Here is an 18,553-nt window from a genome sequence, read left to right as displayed (position 1 = left end):
CCCCTGAACGCATGCGCAGTTTGCGGAGCTCTTCCTGAGAAAAAGCGGCGGATACCCTGACGGCTGCGTCAGTACGTCCAGCGGGGGAGGGCCTCGCCCGGCTCTACGCCACTTGTGTGCGACGGCGCCTGCGCCGGACACCATGCTGTCAGCCGGCCGGCGAGGTCTGGTCCTCCTCCGGCTGCGGCGCCCCAGGAGGTGGCTAGGGCTCGGAGCTTCTACGTTCCTGCGGGGCCTTGAGCGAGAGCTCTTGGAGACAGCCCGGTCACTGTGTTGCGAATCCTGTCCTAGAGACGCACGAGACGGAGAGGGACGACGCGAAGCGTCACGGAGGAAAGCCCCCAGCACAGAGCCTCCATCTCTCCCTCTGCGCGTCCAAGGCACTGGGATCAGATGTCTTTCCTCACTGGAGGTCCTCAGACAGACGACGTCGCAAGAGGAGTCACCCTCTCAAGAGCGCGAAGACTCGAGCGGACACCAGGGCCAGCCCGGTCCCGTCCACCAGGGTTCCGGGGGTCCCTTGCCCGCCTCCATGGCCCAGTCCGTGACTGGGGTAGAAGAGCTTCCTGGCTCCTCTTCCTACCCAGCTTCCAGGGAGGGGTCCTTTCGCGCTGGGGAGCTGATCTTAGCTGAGACTGGGAAGAGAGAAACACAATTTAAAAAGTTATTTAGGTTGAGTAACGCCGGACACTAAATAGTAGCTGGGGGAGAGTCCCATTCTGCGAGATCGTGGGAAAGTTTCCCGGCCAGATACTGACGACGACTTCTGGTAAGCAGCTCATGCTGAGGAGGCCGGCACTGGAAGACTATGTATTACTGATGAAAAGAGGGCCTGCCATAACGTATCCTAAGGTAATGCGGTGGGAGTTAGGTGCGTAGTGGTTCCAGAAAGAGCCCAGCTACAGTCCTGATAAATGTGCTTAAAGCACATTTCAGAACATTTAAAGTTTTTATTCTCAGATTAAAACAACAACAACAACAACAACAATGGATGGGACTTACATATGTTATGATTGCGAATATTAGGAGGAAACAGCCACCTTTTACTTTTATTCTGGGAGTGTTGACTCATCCGTAAAGTGAAAAGAATATTGACCTAACGTATAGAGTTATGTTATGTGACCTAATCAGGCACTTATGTTTGTCCCCCATGACCCTTAAGTTTGCAAATTCAGGATTCGAGAATGTTTAACCCTTTGGTACCATTACGGAAATATTTTAATCATCATTTAATTAAATAAAGCGTGTTACTAGGTGTATGTTTCATCAATGGTAGATATGTTACTGTGCATTTCTCTTTAGGGAAAAAATAGTTTTCTATTAAAACAGCTAACATTAGGGGCGCCTGGGTGGCTCAGTGAGTTAAGCTGCTGCCTTCGGCTCAGGTCATGATCCCAGGTCCTGGGTTCGAGCCCCACATCGGGCTTTCTGCTCAGCGGGGAGCCTGCTTCCTCCTCTCTCTCTGCCTGCCTCTCTGCCTACTTGTGATTTCTCTCTGTCAAATAAATAAATAAAATCTTTAAAAAAAAATAAAATAAAACAGCTAACATTAAACACTGAACATACAAGCAATATTCTGTATAATAAATTAACTGCCTAGTTTCTTGTTACAACTTCATATGAATCATCCATTGCTAGGTTTATTTCAGTTTTTTAATCACAGTCACAGTCCTTGGATAGAATATTCCTTTGTAATAATTCCTATCCCCAGATGAAGAGACATTCATCATTTATTCAGCAAATAATTATCTATCTTTTGTAATCAGGGTACTATTATAGGGGAGGTATGGTGATGAGCCCCAGTCCTGCTCTCAACCTGGATGTTACATCCTAGAAGGGGTGACAGAGAATACACAAGTAAATGAAAGGATGAGATAATTTCAGGTAGTGCTAAGTGCCATGAAGACAAATAGATTAACAATGACATGCTGGGTGATCTGGGGGAAGAGAATACTTTGTCAGATGGTTAAGAGAAGCTCTCAAAAGAGGTATGTTAGATAAGAAACCTTATATAAGGAGTACGCAGCCATGCAAAGATCTTGGAGCCCAGTGTTCTCACAAAGGGAAGAGTAGTGCAGAGATGCTATAATGGCTTGAGTGAGTTAGGTGAGGGGGAGAGTGGTATGACATGTGGTTATCCCATGTGCATTGGGTACTACTGGAATGTTCTAAGTAGGAATCCAATTTATGGTTTTTTTTTTTTAAAGATTTTTATTTATTTATTTGACAGACAGAGATCACAAGTAGGCAGAGAGGGGGAAGCAGGCTCTCTGCTGAGCAGATCCCAGGACCCTGGGATCATGACCTGAGCCGAAGGCAGAGGCTTTAACCCATTGAGCCACCCAGGTGCCCCTCCAATTTATGTTTTAAAAGATCTACCAAGGGACTAAGAAAATCTTTTTTTGAGGCTTTAGGCCAGGGGGGGTACCATAAACTCTTGACAGAAACTGTCTTTTTCTTATTTTCTTTTTCCTCTTCTGACTGTTCAATCTAGCTCCCAAAAAAAACCCCAAAAAACTTTCATTTTATCTTGCTTCCCCACATCTTTTTTCCTCCTCACTAGACAAAACTGAGAGAATAGTTGTATTTTATAAAGTTATAAAGCTGAATCTTTAGTGCACTTTCTGCCTTTCCATTTGTTACAGATAAAAGTCACAGTGCTCCATTCTAAGGAGGAATTTACGTATGTAGGTATGCATGTATGTATGTATTTACTTATTTAAAGATTTATTTCTTTGAGATAGCACAAGTGGAGAGGGAGAAGCAGGCTCCCCGCTGAGCAAGGAGCCTGATGCGGGGGCTCCACCTGAGCTGAAGGTAGATGCTTAACTGACCACCCACGTACCCCCTCCATCCTAAACAGGACTTTAAATACTAGATATTCTAGGTGTTGACTTCTCTTTTTATTTCCCAAGTGGTGGCTATAGGAAATTTGACTTCAACCTTTACAACTTTGAAATGCTTTTTAAGAGAGTACCTCAGTAGGGGTGCTTGCATGGCTCAGTGGGTTCAAGCCTCTGCCTTTGGCTCAGGTCATGATCCCAGGGTCCTGTGATCGAGCCTGGCATCGGGCTTTCTGCTAAGTGGGGAGCCTGCTTCCCCCTCTCTCTGCCTGCCTCTCTGCCTTCTTGTGATCTCTCTCTCTCTGTCAAATAAATCTTTAAAAAAAAAAGAGAGTACCTCAATTGACTTGAAAGCTGGTCTCTGTGTTAGAATTACATAGTTTTGTCTTAATAGTAAAAGTAGATCTGTGGAGTAATTTATTTTTTGTGGGAGTAATTTCAAATAAACTTCCTAACAGATACTTGTGAAATGTCAACATTTCACATTGGTCAGTATCAAGCACTTTTAGGTTTGGAGTAGAAATATAAATGGAAACATTCCCCAAATTTTATTTTTATTTTTTTAAATTTTAAATACTTATTATTTGAGAGAGAGAGTGCACGTGTGGGAAGGGCAGAGGAAGAGGGAGAAAATCTCAAGTAGACTTAGTGCTGAATGCAGACCCTGACATGGGGCCTGATCTCAGGAATCTGAGATCATGACCTGGTGGGAAACCAAGAGTCAAGACGGTTACCTGACGGAAGCACCCAGACGCTCCCACTCCCCCAAATTTTTAAAATTAATATTTTCTGCTGATATGCATGATTGTGGCACTTAACAGAAGAACAAAGGGAGAGTAGAAATTGTTGCAACTTAATGAAGCCTAAGTGCATCCTACTTACTAAATCTTTTGGCTGAGGGTTAGATTATATTACTGAATTAATCAGGAAAGAGATTGGAATTCATGTTGAGGAAAAAATGGAAATTTGAAAGGGTTGTTGTTTACCTGAAGTCCATTCTGGAAAACAGCATGGAGGTTCCTCAAAAAGTTGAAAATAGAACTACCCTACAACCCAGCGATCGCACTACTGGGTATTTACCCTAAAGATACAAGTGTAGCAATCTGAAGGGGCACCTACACCCAGATGTTTATAGCAGCAAGGTCCACAATAGCCAAACTAGATGTCCATCACCAGATGAATGGATAAAGAAGATGTGGGGTGTGTGTGTGTGTCTATGTTTCTGTATGTGTGTGTGTGTGTGTGTGTATATATGTATATATATATATATATATATAATGGAATACTATGCAGCCATCAAAAAATGAAATCTTGCCATTTGCAACAACATGGATGGAACTGGAGGGTTTATGCTAAGCGAAATAAGTCAGAGAAAGACAATTATCGTATCATCTCTCTGATATGAGGAATTTGAGAGACAGGGTGGGGGGGTCATGGGGGGAAGGGAGGGAAAAAAACGAAACAAGATGGGACCAGGGAGGGAGAAAAACCACAGGAGACTCTTAATCTCAGGATTAAGAGGGTTGCTGGGAGGTGTAGTGGGGAGGGATAGGGTGGTTGGGTGACGGACATTGGGGAGGGTATGTGCTATGGTGAGTGCTGTGAATTGTGTAAGACTGATGATTCACAGACCTGTACCCCTGAAGCAAATAATACATTATATGTTAATAAAATTTTTTAAAAATGCAGAAAACTCAATAGTAGAATGATAGTTTGTAACTCTGGAGGACTCTCCCAATAGCTTTAAATCCCTTTTGGGAAGACGTAGGGAAATGATTAAATGCTAACGTCCCCCCTCCCCAAGTTTTGAACTGAAATTGCTAGAATATATATAGTGAAATCCAGTCTAGAAAACTCATCCCATTGATACCATGTAACCTGAATAGCAGGAAGCAAAAGCTAAAGCGTGCTTAAGTTTTTATTTCATAATAGTTGGTTCTTTATTTTATGTGATCCAAGAAAATAGAATCGCCTTCTGCAGGACATTCCACTGTTAAAACTACCCAAGCTGCTCCTACTTCTGTGTGATATTGTACTCCCTCCGCACTCTACCCCTAGGTGCCTGGCATTTGGGAGATGTTATGTATGTCTGAAAGAATCAGCATTTGTGAATGAAACTTTTGGACTAATATATCTTAAAGATTATGTGTCTGTGTATCATTTGGCCCAAGCCTTAGCCCTGCATTTCAGAAAATACATTTTGGCTTTTAATTGGACAGCTGTACCTGTTGAACATTTTCTTATGCAACCAAACCTATATTTAATATACAATTTTTTGTGACTCGACAGGATCCTAGAAATCTCTTTAAGAATTTTCACAGCAGCTTTTCCCAGAGAAGGAAAAGCTAGTAAAACTTACCAGATGTGCTGCTTATTTATTAACAATTTTCAAAGGTTCAGATGGAGTGGTGTTGAAATACATGCTAATGTTTAAAATTTTCTCTATAACAAGTGGTATAGTGTTAATGATCAACAGCGTGGTCTCTGTGAGTTCAACATCCATTTTACTCCTGACTTGTCCAGTTAATTCCTGGCTGTGTAACTTTGGGAAAATTACTTAACGTCTTTGATTTGTCTTTGTAATGGGGAATGATGATAGGTTTCTCATATTATTGTCCTGATTAAATAAGTTTATGAAAGCAATTTGTATTCTTAAAGAAGCCTGGCACATGGTAAAGTTTCAATAAATAGCCCTTATTATTATTATTATCCCTGATACTCCTGTAACAATTCTTCAATTATAGTGTTTGTGAAATAGGTCCTATCTATCACTGGTATTCTAATGCTAAATGAGAAGTTCATTTCCTTTCATACAGAGATTATGTAATACTTCCTAACCGGTCTTACTGGGTCTAATTTTTCTCTTCTCTAGTATATCTTGCATTTCCCTGTCAGATTAATCTTCATAAAATGCCATGTATATTACCTTGGTGACATGCCCCAGTTACTGACCAGGTCAAGTTCAAGTGCTTTAGCCTGGCATTCAGTTCTCTCCTTTTCTCTTCTTCTGAGATGAGGAAACTGTGTTTATTCTACCTCTGTTTTCTTTAATACCATTTCTACTTCGTGATTGTTTCCTTAAATTCTCTGTGTCTTTAAGCGAGGGCCTTCTGCTGATACCACGATTCTCTGGGCTTCTATTGCTACGTACTGTCTATAATTTTGGTGTTATGCTGAAGTGCTGCTTTATTTGCTAATTGATTGCTGAATCTCTTATTTCGTCAAGTAAAATATCAACTCTTGGGTAGGCTGGGCCAGATTTTAATACTCTTTTTCACTCCTTTCTTTTCCAGGTCTAACATAGTGTCTGATAAGAGTCTGTGCTTAGTACATATTTATTGGACACTGAGTCACCCATACTATGTTTCAATCATAGGATATGAGTATGATACTGTTGATGATGGATATCCACCCAGGGGATACTGTTTTGGAAGCTGGCTCAGGCTCTGGTGGAATGAGCTTATTTTTATCCAAAGCAGGTAAGAGACCGAGAGAAATGAGCTGAATTTAGATCGGCAAAGAAAACATTCAATCTTTCATAATAACAGAAAATTAAGTGGATAAAGATGTCTTAGAAAATATTCACATAACTGTGATGGAGAGCATTCTCCTTGAAACGAAATGCAGGCAACTGTTTTTCTTTCCACCTTGTACATTTCTTCTAGTCATTCTCTCTCTAAACCTCTCTCCATTTTCTGTGCTTTCTCTTGTGCCCTCCATGTGTTTTAAGGCATCTTTTTTTTTTTTTAACTGAACTTTTTACTGGGACATAACATAGCTATAGTGCACAGATCCTAAGTGTGTAGACCTCGAAGAATTTTTAATATAGTGACTATACTCAAGTAGTTATCACCCAGATGAAGACAGGGACTGTTGCTGCATCACAGACATGTTCTCATGTCTCCTCTTAGTCATAATCGATTCTCCCTAAAGGTAACCACTGTTCTGCCTTTTACCATCATTGATGAGTTTTGCTTGCTTTGAACCTTGTATAAAAAGAATCATACATTATGTACACCTTGAATGTGGCTCCTTTCAACATTCTGTGAGAGTCAGCCATTGCGTGTAGTGGTAGTTCTTCCCTTTGAGTGGGTGTGTAGCTACTCCATTTTATAAACAAATCACAGCTTTTCCATTCGGTCGATGGGCGTTTGAGTTGAATATTATGAATAGTGCTGCTGTGAACATTCTTGTATTTGTCTTTTGGTTCATATGTGTCCATGTTTTTGTTAATAACAATTCCAGGTGAAGATTCGGTAGGAGAGAAGATAAAATGTAGAGGGCACTCAGCTGCAAAGTCTCTAAAAATTGTCAGTTGGTAAATGTATTGCTTGAGGGCAGCACCTCATCAAAAATCAAGAGGCATACAGTAAACATAAATATCTAATTGATTATTGCTCCTGTTGACTGTTTAATTCCTCTGAGTGTCAGGATTGCATTGGCTGCTCTGGCTGCTGGTGCAGTTGTTCTTCCTCGGTTAATGACGGACCACTGAACAGTGACCGCACTCTCTGTGGGTACATTTTTTTTTTTTTAAACCATTCATGTTCTCTTTAATGCATTCTTTTTTAATAATAAACTTTGTTAGAGCTGTCATAGGTGCATGTGGGTAGCTTGTATAAAGAATACCGATAGAAATATACAGAATTAAACTTTTTGTTCTTTCACTTAATGGCATCACATACAGACATAATCCAGTTTATACTAGGCCAGGAAATTCATTCTGGCCTCCTCAAATCTTTTTTTATTCTTTTCTGTACATAGTTAAAGGCAGTCATTTCTTTGCAATCAGTAACTGAATCCTAAATGCATCTGACAGAGAGAATTTATAAAAATCTGTGGGAGAGGAGGAGCGCCCATGTTTCTAACGTCTACAGTGTCAGAGTGTCATGGTATGAATAATCCCAAACTATGAGCGATCGAGAAATTACTGCTATTTACCTTTGCGATGGATTTTTTTCCTCCATAATTTTCTTTTCCAATTATTTAGCATATGCTATTGTTAACATTAAATTCTGTCCCTTGAGAACATGATGAATTGCAGCTGGAGTTTTATTTCAAAAGATGTTCTAGAATTTAAATTTTTCATTAGTAAACTGTAGACTTACTGATCTAGGACAACTTCTAAATGATATCAAATAACCTCAAATAGAGGTGGGTGGGAAATTAATCGCCTTTAATTAAAATGCATAGTCTTCTGCAGAAACTATGCCAAACAATTTAAAAGTTCTTCAGACACACACAAAAGTACAAATATCTTTTAAATATATGAAATGCCTAACATCCATATTAACATCCATAACAAAAGAAATGAAAATAGAGCTACCCTACAACCCAGCAATTGCACTACTGGGTATTTACCCTAAAGAGTGTAGTGATGCGTAACATAGGTTAGGTTTAGGATTAAGGCTAGGGTTCAGGGTTTCATCCACAACAAAAGAAATGTAAATTACAACTACAATGATAAAACTATATTTAGTTTTTAGATTGACACAGGTTAAAAGTTTGAAAAGTTTTTGTTGGAGAAAGTATGGAGAAATAGGCACTTTACTACATTGTAGAATATAAGTTGATATTTTTTTTTGGAAGATAATTTGGCAATTTCAAAATAAAAAAGTCACATACCTCTTGAGCTTGTAATTCCATTTTGACGACTTTGTCTTTTCATGGATACAAAGGTTTAGGCAACAATTTTCATTGAATATTATTTGTTAGTAGCATAAGGCTAGAAACAAGCTGAATGTTCATCAGTAGATGACCAGTTAAATAAACTATGGTATAGCCATACCATAGTAGCTCTTAAAAGGAATAGAGTAGATTATTAATCACTGAAATAACACTGGTAAGTAGGAGGAAGTATAGGACAGTATATACAATACATGTATGTTTTAATGTGTGTTAAAAACAGGGAAAGACACTTGGCACTAGGTATCTTGCAAAGAGTAAATACCTGGTATTATGGTTCCTCTGGAGAGGAAAATTGATTAAGGATCTGGGATAGGATAGTTTTCTAACCTTGAACTATTTGAATTATTTTTTCACATTAATGTAATACCTTTGCAGAATATTTTTATATTCTTTATGAAATGGTACAATACAGTGAAATATTATAAATTTTTTTTAATTAAGTTGGATCACAAGGACGAGTCATAAGTTTTGAAGCACGAAAAGACCACCATGAATTGGCTAGAGGAATTATAAAAACTGGTGTGATTCATGGAAAATGAGTCATGTAGATGAGTGGCCAGACAATGTGAATTTTATTCATAAGGATATTTCAGGAGCAACCGAAGACATAAAAACTTTAACATTTGATGCGGTAAGTTTTCTAAAGTGGGTCCTATGATATCTAATACTGACAATGTAGAAAACAAGGATCACACTTCCTTTGTGTGGAGGATGCTCTTCCTTTATTATTTGCCCCATTTCTGTCTCTAGGAGTAGGAGGAATATTTTCCTTTAATATTATGGTACGATTTAGAGCAGAGAGATATGCTGAATCAGGTGCCAAAGCTGTTAATAAGTGTGGGGTAATGACCAGATAGTAAGAGGAGTAGTTGAGCATCATGAACCGCAGCATTTCTAGGATAAAGGAATAATAATTTAGGAGCAGCTTTGGGAGCATATCCCAGTACCTGACCTCATGTTGTGAGATTTGTGGGAATAAATAGCCCTCATTTGTTGGGGAACAGGCAAGAGGCATCTTTAGACAGTTAACATGAGGATGTAGATGAGTGTTCATTAAAGATACTGAGGTTGGAGGCATGTATTATGAGCATAGCTCCAGAAGGTGGAGTGGATGGATTTGTGAGGAGGAGGAACAGTGAGAGGTTGAGTTAGGGAGAAGAAATAGAGTAGTATGAAGATGAAAGGATAGATGATGAAGGAATATTTAGGCTGACCAGTGATGGTAGTGATGTGGGACATGGAGGCATTTAGTTGGCTTCAGAGGTTCAGAATTCTAATGTAAGTTGCCTTATCCTTGATGATTCCATTATCATTTCATAGCTTGGCACTACAGACTGAGACCTAGGTTGTCTTTGCTTTTTTAAATTGGCTGTTGGAAAGTAGGATTACTTTAGGACATTTATGGGGAAACTAGTTGAAAAATGAAGTTCAAAGAGATTTTTTTAATCAGGACTGGTTCCTATCTTGAATATTAATAAAGTCTGTAGTTTTGGTGACTCAGATTCCTGGATAGAAAGACCATAGTTCTTTTTCCTCATCCTTGTTTGGCTTGCATTTACAGCTCAGTAAGGGACAGAAAAAAGTAATTTCTTTACATAGACCATCCATCAGAATGTTACAGTTACCTGGAAGGTTAATTGTCATCAGAAGTTTGCTTGATGATCATGAAATACAACAAAGGATTTTAATGATACCATTGAAGCTTTGTAGAAACCTGTTGAACCATCCCTGATCTAAAAGAATATTCCGTACCAGATTTATCTGATGGACTGTCTTGAGTAATAGTGTCATATGATTGCCAGTATGAGAAATTAGAGGAGGAGGAGCCATACTCCTACCATCCAAAATGATGGTTAAATTGAACAAATAAGGTGTTAAACCACAAAGACAGAGAACAAAAGGAGAAAAAATGGCTAATAAAATATTTTAAACAAAATTTAAAAAGCCTAACCATCAGAAGAATGAATGGACAAATGGAATACTTTAAAATAGTGAAATTTAACATAGTGAAATAAATGTACTATACCTACATCAGTGTATCTCAGAGACATGGTGCTTAGTGAAAAAAAGCATTATAAAAGAATATGTATGGAATGGCCACACATATGTAAAATTTAAAACTATGCAACAGGACAATGATTACCTGAGGAGAGAAAGGGAGAGAAGAGGAAATAAGTTTTGGCGTCCATTCAGTCTGGTTTACTTTTGGGCTCCCATAAAAGCCAAGATGATCTTAGATAAGTTACTTAATCTTTCTGTGCCTTAGTCCCCTCACATATTAAACAGGAATGATAATAATAGTTCATATTTCATAGAGTTGTTAAGGATTAAATAAGATACTTCATATAAAGTACATAGAACAGTACCTGGTGTATAGTAAGCATTAAAGAAATATTAGCTATGATTTTCATCATTATTATCTCTTTCCTTTTCTCTACCTGTTTAAAATCTATTTTCCCCTCAAAGTTTAGATCAAAGATCACCTCTTTAATGGAATGTACCTTACTCATCTAACCGGGGTTTATCCTCATTTTCTGAATTAGTGAACCACTGTTTCTTGATTCAACAAACATTAAAGACCTGTTATGTGCCATGTACTATGCTAAGACAGAAATGAATTATACATTTAAAGGAGCTTTCAGTTAGAAAATAGACATATAAACAATTACTGGAAAGACTCTGAAGCATGGAACACCATGGCTGTAGAAATTGAGTATCATGAGATGAAGCTGTAAATGCAGTCTTAAGAGGCTACATAATGAAGAACATTTGTATGTATATTAAGCTAGGGCATAGAGACATTTTCTTTTCTTTTTTTTTTTTTTTAAGATTTTATTTATTTGACAGCACAAGTAAGCAGAGAGGCAGGCAGAGGGAGAGGGACAAGCAGACTCCCTGCTGAGCAGGGAGCCCGAGGCAGGGCTGCATCCCAGGACCTTGGGATCATGACCTGAGCCGAAGGCAGCTGCTTAACCAACTGAGCCACCCAGGTGCCCCAAGACATTTTCTTATAAATAATGAGAACTACTGATGAGTTCCTGAGTGGGGGAGGAGAATGTCCAGATTCCTATTTTAAAGTAATTCATCAGGTGTACAATATAGTGATTCAGCAATTCCATATATTGCTCAGTACTCATCAAGATAAGTATACTCTTCCATTTTAGAGTAATTCTGGTGGAAGAATAAGGCTGTGAGTCTATGTAGAGACCTATTGTAATGTTACGACAAGATACAATGAGGCATTAGCAGCAGGATAAATTTGAGAAAAACTTAATAGGTTTGTGGGCCTGAGTAATTTTAATCCAAACAGAAACAACAAAATCCCACAGATTCTCAAAAGAGAATTCAAGGTAAAGAAAATGATGACTCCCAACAAGTTTCTGGTTTGAGTGACTGGATGGATGGAAGTATTAATGGAACAGAGAGTATTCAAGAGCTTTGGCAAGTTTCTTGGTTATGTGACTTTTGGTCCTTGTCAATAACACAAACTATAGCAGAAGAAGCCCATTTATGTTTATCCTGTTGACCCTTTGATTCAGTCATTGAGATCTTTCCTTGAAATCTAATAGGCATTTTAAACTCCTGTCCAAACCTGAATTCTTGATTATTTCTGCCAAGCCTGCCCCTCCCATGGTCTTCACCATTTTCCTCATTAGAAAATGACATCTGTGTTCTTTCAGTGGCTTGGGCTAAAAACACTGGATTCATCCTGACTCCTCTTTCTCTGGTATCCTACAACCGATCCTAATTCTAATTGGCTCTATCTTTTCAAAAATATATACCCGCTGGTTATCACATCTAGTGCTCTTTACTATTTCAAGTCACCATCATCCTTCCTTGCCTTCTCCTGGTCTTTTCTATGTGTAGATTTAAAAAATAAGTCAGAATGTACTTATGCCACTGAATTGTATACTCACAATTCATCTCTTACCATTTCCCCCCTTTTGTCTCCACTGCAGTGACAGTGGCCTCCTCAGACTCTCCAAGTATCCTTCAGCCTCAGAACATTTGTATTTGCTGTTCTGTCCATCTGGAGCATACTTCCCCCCTAAATTTCCATAGGGTAAGCTTAATCATTTTCTTCAGGTCTCTTCACTGACCAGCCTATGTATAAAATAGCACTTCCTTTCCATTACTCTCTATCCTTCATATCCTGCTTTATAATTCTGTAGTTCTTCATGTCACTTATCCTCCTCTGACTTACATATTTATTGGATTTTTATTTAATGTCTGTCCCTTTACTAGAATATATGTTCCCTTGAAACGAAATAGAATATAAGCTCCTGTTATATCCTTACTACTTAGCAAATGCTTGGCACATGGAAGGTACTCCATAAATATTTGGTGAATGAATTAATAATGAATGATGACCCATTAATACTATTTGAAAAAACACATAAATAACGGAATAATTTCTAGTTTAGTAACTATGTTGTGTCAATTACTCTTAGCTTTCTAGAGTTATCCATCAATAAAAGCCACTTTATTTTCTATTTTGACCAAATTTATTTTTGTTTTAAATGAGTTTGTTTTTTAAATTTCATTTACTCATTGTATTCATTTGGCATCTTTTATGAGTACAACCCTGTATTCTGCAGTTGGATGAAGAATAAAGAACTAAGGGTCAGGATTCTTGCATTTTAGAATCTCTAAAATTAATACTCATAACTTTCCTTTTGAACATAGGAATACATATTTGAGATAATGTGAATTTCTGTTAACAAAGCTGAACTAAAGCAGTAAAACTTTATTTGTATTCATGTGCATTTGTATATATATGTGTATATTAGATATAGCTGAAGAAAGATTCCTGTATTATTGATATTGCCAAGTACAAGACACACCATTATGATTTTCATGTAGTTAAGTACTGTGACACACTGTATAATAATAAGGGCGCCTTTTTGAGAGCAGCAAAATGGCAGCAAATAATACTAGAGTTAAAAAAAATGAAGATTTTAACTAGGTGATTGCTTTCCAGAAGTATATCATTTTACCACAGTAAGAAAGAAGACCTGTACTTTGTTTAACCAGAACTCAGTCTGATTTGCTTTCTCCCCTGACAGGTAGCTTTGGATATGTTGAATCCTCAAGTTGCTTTGCCTGTTTTATACCCAAATCTTAAACAGGGTGGTGTGTGCGCTGTATATCTAGCCAAGTGAGTAATGTGGCTATTCTTCTTTGTACTGTGATTTTAAACACACTTTTGTTTTATCTCAAGTAGTTGACTATAATGTTCATTCTGTAACCGAATTAGGTATATACGTCATCTTGTAAAACTGTTATGAAATGACGTATGTGCCAACAACACATATCGCTGTTGCAGTCACCCTTTACCTGAATGTAAAATAAGATGCAGATTTCTTACAATTTCGAAAAAAAGTTTTTAAAGTTAATGTGAACAATAATGTTAAATCATAGTCTCTGTATTTTTTTACTTAGTATTCTATGAAATTGCATGTTATGTGCTCTAACTTGCATGTTTATATTTCCCCCTTGGTTTAACAATAGCATTTAAATTTGGGTTAAGAGGTATAGTGAACTTAAAATAAGTATCAAGTTATTATTGTAATAGAAATTTAAAGTACTTTTTTTTCACTTTTCTAAAAGCATCACACAGGTTATTGAGCTTTTAGATGGAATTCGCATCTGTGAACTTGCTCTCTCATGTGAAAAGATAAGTGAAGTAATTGTTAGAGATTGGTTGGTTTGCCTTGCAAAACAGAAAAATGGAACTTTAGCTCAAAAAATAGAACCTAAAATCAACACAGATTTACAATTACATTCTCAAAAGAAAATCAGAATTGAAGGTGAGATGTTTCAAGAGGATGACACTGGTGAGCTTCAATTTTATTTCATACATGTTTGTAATAATAAATGGAGAATAGGTTCCTGAGTGTATTGACCAATGATTATAAAACTATTTCTCAGGGATTTGTTCTTTTTCTGTAGAGAAATTGAAATGTATTTATTCTGTTAAATTAAAATCTTTAAGGGACAGAATAATGACTCTTCTTGCCTTTTATGTAAAACTCTGATACCTTTGAAGTATTGAACTTCTTATAGTATTAATATTTTTGTATCAAGGAGGTTGGCTTATGAAATACTTTAAATATATTAAAGGATATTTTAAATTTAGGTCAGTGATTATTACTGAAGGGAAAGAATTTAATAGGACCTGATATGCAAATAGCTAATGCTCCAATAAGCAACTTCCAAGATGCTACTGGAATTCCTCAAAGAGCTAAATTTAGGTCCTTGTTGTGTGTACACACTATAAAGGCCATGAACAAGTTTTCAAATATCCATTGATTGATGATATATAAGCTTATCCATTTGGTTATAAAACCGTGTATGTTTATCATTTAATCCTTGACAAATTGTTTCTGTAAGATAACTAGCAGAGTAGCTCCAAAACAAATGCTGAAAAAAAATGTCTGAGAGAAAAAACTTAAAGGGGCAGTAATTTGTATTTTAACAATTTTATGAACAAATTCTAAGATATTTTATATAGCTTATAATATATATTTTGTTCTACAACAGAAGAATCACATTCTGATTTTCCATATGGATCATTTCCCTATATTGCTAGACCTATACACTGGCAAACTGGTCATACAGGTGAGTGAGGTTTTCAAGCCATATTAAATGGTGTTTTCTTCTAATTTTGTAATGACCTTACTTTTTTCTCTCCTTAAATTAGCTTTTCTTGTCAAGCTGAGGAAGTTTAAACCACAACATAACTGAGTACCTCAGATGACAGCAAGTGATTTGAAGATGGAAAAGTGTCAAGTATATTGTGAATCACTACTTTCATAAGTTGGAATTATTAGCTGTCACTATGATTTGTATAACTTTTACATATAATTTTGAAAAACAAAAGCTAAAGGAAGATGTGTAACATTTCAAAACTGTTTAAATGTCCCATTTTGACACTTGTCTTGTAGTTTATTAGACATTTTGTAGTTAATGATTCCAAGTTGGTTTAGTTGAGCCATCTCATTCTTCACTTCCTGTAAACCACTCCATTGATTTGTCTTTCTTCATAAAATTAGTTTTCTTTTCTTTCTTTGATTGATGGTCATTGGCTACCAAAATAAAATATGCATTTTAAGATAAATTTTATGTATCTGTATATTTTAAGTACATATTTTAATGGCTTTTATCTGTCTTAAAAAGTAAAGAAATCTGGGTTATAGTAAATAATAGGAAGAAAACTGATAATGATATAACCATCTTAGAAATTATAAGGAAAGTTGTAACAATTCTTGAATCTCTTTTATCCTTCTCAGAATCAATTTAACTCGTTTGAAAAAACATCAGAATTAATTAGGGGTTTATTATTCATATCAGTTATTTAGCATTTACCAGGAGCCCTACATTGTTTTAAGAACTTTATGAAATTTTTTCATTTAGTATGTGTAGGTTATCCATATTTTAGGTTATCCATATTTTAAGGTTATCCATATTTTACAGATAAACAAAAACTTAGAGTGGTTAGGTTATTGTTTAAATATAGATGTTTTATAGGTTTTAAAGGGTAGTGCCTGGGTGGATAAATGCTGCTATTCCTGGGTTTATCCCTTAGGCTGGAGCTATTTAAAATAATATATATATTCTAAATAACATTTTACATATTTTTCATTATGTGGAAAATTTTAACGTAAAAGCTCTGACTTTTTAGACTATATTCTAAAAAAAAGCCTAGACATTAAATAATCACACAAATATAAAATTAAAATTGTTATAAATGCTCCAAAGAAGTACAGAGTAATATTGTAGGGACTTTGCTCTGGTTAAGTAATTACCTGTGCAAGTGACAATTGAGCTGAAACCTGAATGGTAAGTACAAGTTAATTATAACAGGGAAAATGAGTACAAAAAGCCAGCAATGCTGAGGTTGAGTGAAAGAGACCAGAAAAATAGGTGGGGGTCAGGCCATGCAGGATCTTGTAGACCTCTTAAGGAGTTTATTCATGCTAAAAAAAATAGAGTCTCACTGAACGATTTAGTGAAGTGAAGGGTAACATGTTTAGATCTGTGTTTTGAAAAAAAAAATCACTCTGGTTGCATTTCAGGAACTGACTGAATCATAAGCAGAGTAGTCTTCTGGTGTCATCTTTCTTTCTTTTTTTTTTTTTTAAAGATTTTCTTCATTTATTTGACAGTCAGAGATCACAAGTAGACAGAGAGGCAGGCAGAGAGAGAAGGGGGGAAGCAGGCTCCTTCCTGAGCAGAGAGCCCGATGCGGGGCTCGATCCCAGGACCCCGGGACCATGACCTGAGCCGAAGGCAGAGGCCTTAGCCCACTGAGCCACCCAGGCGCCCCTGGTGTCATATTTCTTAATGGTAATTATATGAACACTCATACAGTAATAATGACTTTATAGTTTTCATTACATTGCCAGATATCTAGAAGCTCTGAAGTACATTTTAAGTTCTGTCAAATACTTCCCTTTTGGGGTGCCTGAGTGGTGCAGTTGGTTAAGTTTCTGCCTTTGCCTCAGGTCATGATCCCAGGGTCCTGGGATCAAGCCCCATGTGGGGCTCCCTGCTCAGTGAGGAGCCTGCTTCTCCCTCATGATCCCCCTGCCTGTCCTCTCTCTCCCTGTGTCAAACAAGAGAAAGGAAGGAAGGAAGGACGGACGGACTTCCCTTTCTTCTGCCCTTCTATTTAATCAGTAATAAAATTCTGTCCTTCATGTATTGTTTTGAATGCAAGCTGTAATTGTTCTACTTGGAGAAGGGACTGGGTTAAGAGCAAAGAAAAGTTGTACCTTCTACTCCTATTTCTTTTCCTTTTTTTTTTTTTTTTTTTTAAAGTAGGCTCCATGCTGGGCTCTGGGCCCAACGTGAAGCCTGAACTCATGACCCTGAGATCAAGACCTGAGCTGAGATCGAGTCAGAAACTTAACCGTCTAAGCCACCCAGGTGCCCCATTCTATTCCTATTTCATTATGTTTCTGTTTGGTACACTGTGCTCAATAGTTGTTGAACAAGTCTTCTTTAACAGTGTCCATTCTAATATTAAGCTAAACTGAAAATCAAACTATATAAGCAAATAAGCATTTATTTATATGGTTGTAGTTCAGCTTAAGCCCTTTCTCCATGTCTCCACTAGAACATTAAGCATGTTTGTAGTCTTGCTTATGGGACAGATGAGGTTTTCTAAAGTTAGCTTTCTAAATTCACATTTGGCTGTCATCTATCATACTGTAAACTCCTCCAGATTTGTGACTGACTCAACTGTCTTCCTAGTACCTTCCAGAGTTTCTACCTTTTCCACTCAGTAAATGGTCAGTAAAAGTGTGCTGATGGCTATAAGCCCATACTTGATCATGTATTGTTTTATTTGTTGCTTTGGTTCTAGGGAGAGATTTAGGCATATAGCTCATGGACTATGGGAGAATTGGAAGTTTGAACTCTGTACTTCAGAGGCAGTAGGGACTCCTGAAGGTTCTACAGTCAAGTAAAAGGAGGTGTTTTTTTTTTTTAAATTAGTTTGTAAGCAGCATCTGAGTATGTAAAGGAAGGGAAAAACAAGTGAATTAGAAATTTCACAGTAACACATAGTATACATTATGAGTTGATTGGTAGTAACATACAACTTTGAGGTGAGGGAAAGGCAGAGATGTAAAAAATATTGTGAAGGAATAACCAGATGTGCTCGTGACTCATTGGATGTAGAGAGAATGAAGCTATATATTTTCAAAGCTTCATCTGCTATTCAGAAGGCGTTTCCCTTCCTTTGCTGGGCAAAGCAGGACTTAGTCAATGCTCAGCTCATATATTCCTCTAAAAAGTCTTTAACAAGTCTCTCATCCTACAAAATTAATTCTGGAATCTTTGTGTTCCTAAATGTTGATCAATTAGCATTGATTAGTAATTAGTAATTACTAATTAGTAATTAGTGATTAGCATTGCCCTGTTACATCATTAATTTATAAGCCCTCATTATGCCTTCATTAAGTATTAGGATGTATGATGTATGACTACATCATTTGTAGTGATTGAAATAAATA

General features: G+C 37.1%; 2 protein-coding genes across 7 annotated transcripts in view; one reads left to right on the top strand and one right to left on the bottom strand.

The window, feature by feature from the left end:
* The first annotated feature begins 13 nt into the window (after positions 1–13).
* On the top strand, positions 14–15,652 carry TRMT61B (tRNA methyltransferase 61B). Its single transcript, XM_047746087.1, is given in 9 exon segments — positions 14–686; positions 689–852; positions 6,220–6,322; positions 8,973–9,029; positions 9,032–9,162; positions 13,598–13,689; positions 14,142–14,368; positions 15,075–15,152; positions 15,235–15,652. Coding segments are annotated over 9 exon segments (1,440 nt in total). The 5' UTR covers positions 14–142; the 3' UTR covers positions 15,279–15,652.
* SPDYA (speedy/RINGO cell cycle regulator family member A) overlaps positions 15,486–18,553 on the bottom strand; it is a 33,202-nt gene continuing 30,134 nt past the window's right edge. For all 6 annotated transcript variants that reach the window (XM_047746090.1, XM_047746092.1, XM_047746093.1 and 3 more), the window contains one exon: positions 15,486–15,619. In XM_047746090.1, coding sequence (XP_047602046.1) covers positions 15,531–15,619 — 89 coding nt within the window. In that variant the 3' untranslated portion in view covers positions 15,486–15,530. The remainder of the gene's footprint in view (positions 15,620–18,553) is intronic.

The sequence above is a fragment of the Lutra lutra genome, chromosome 9, assembly GCF_902655055.1.
Source record: "Lutra lutra chromosome 9, mLutLut1.2, whole genome shotgun sequence".
NCBI lineage: Eukaryota > Metazoa > Chordata > Mammalia > Carnivora > Mustelidae > Lutra > Lutra lutra.
The sequence above is the reverse complement of the archived record's forward strand: the minus strand, read 5'-3'. Positions and strand labels throughout refer to the sequence as shown.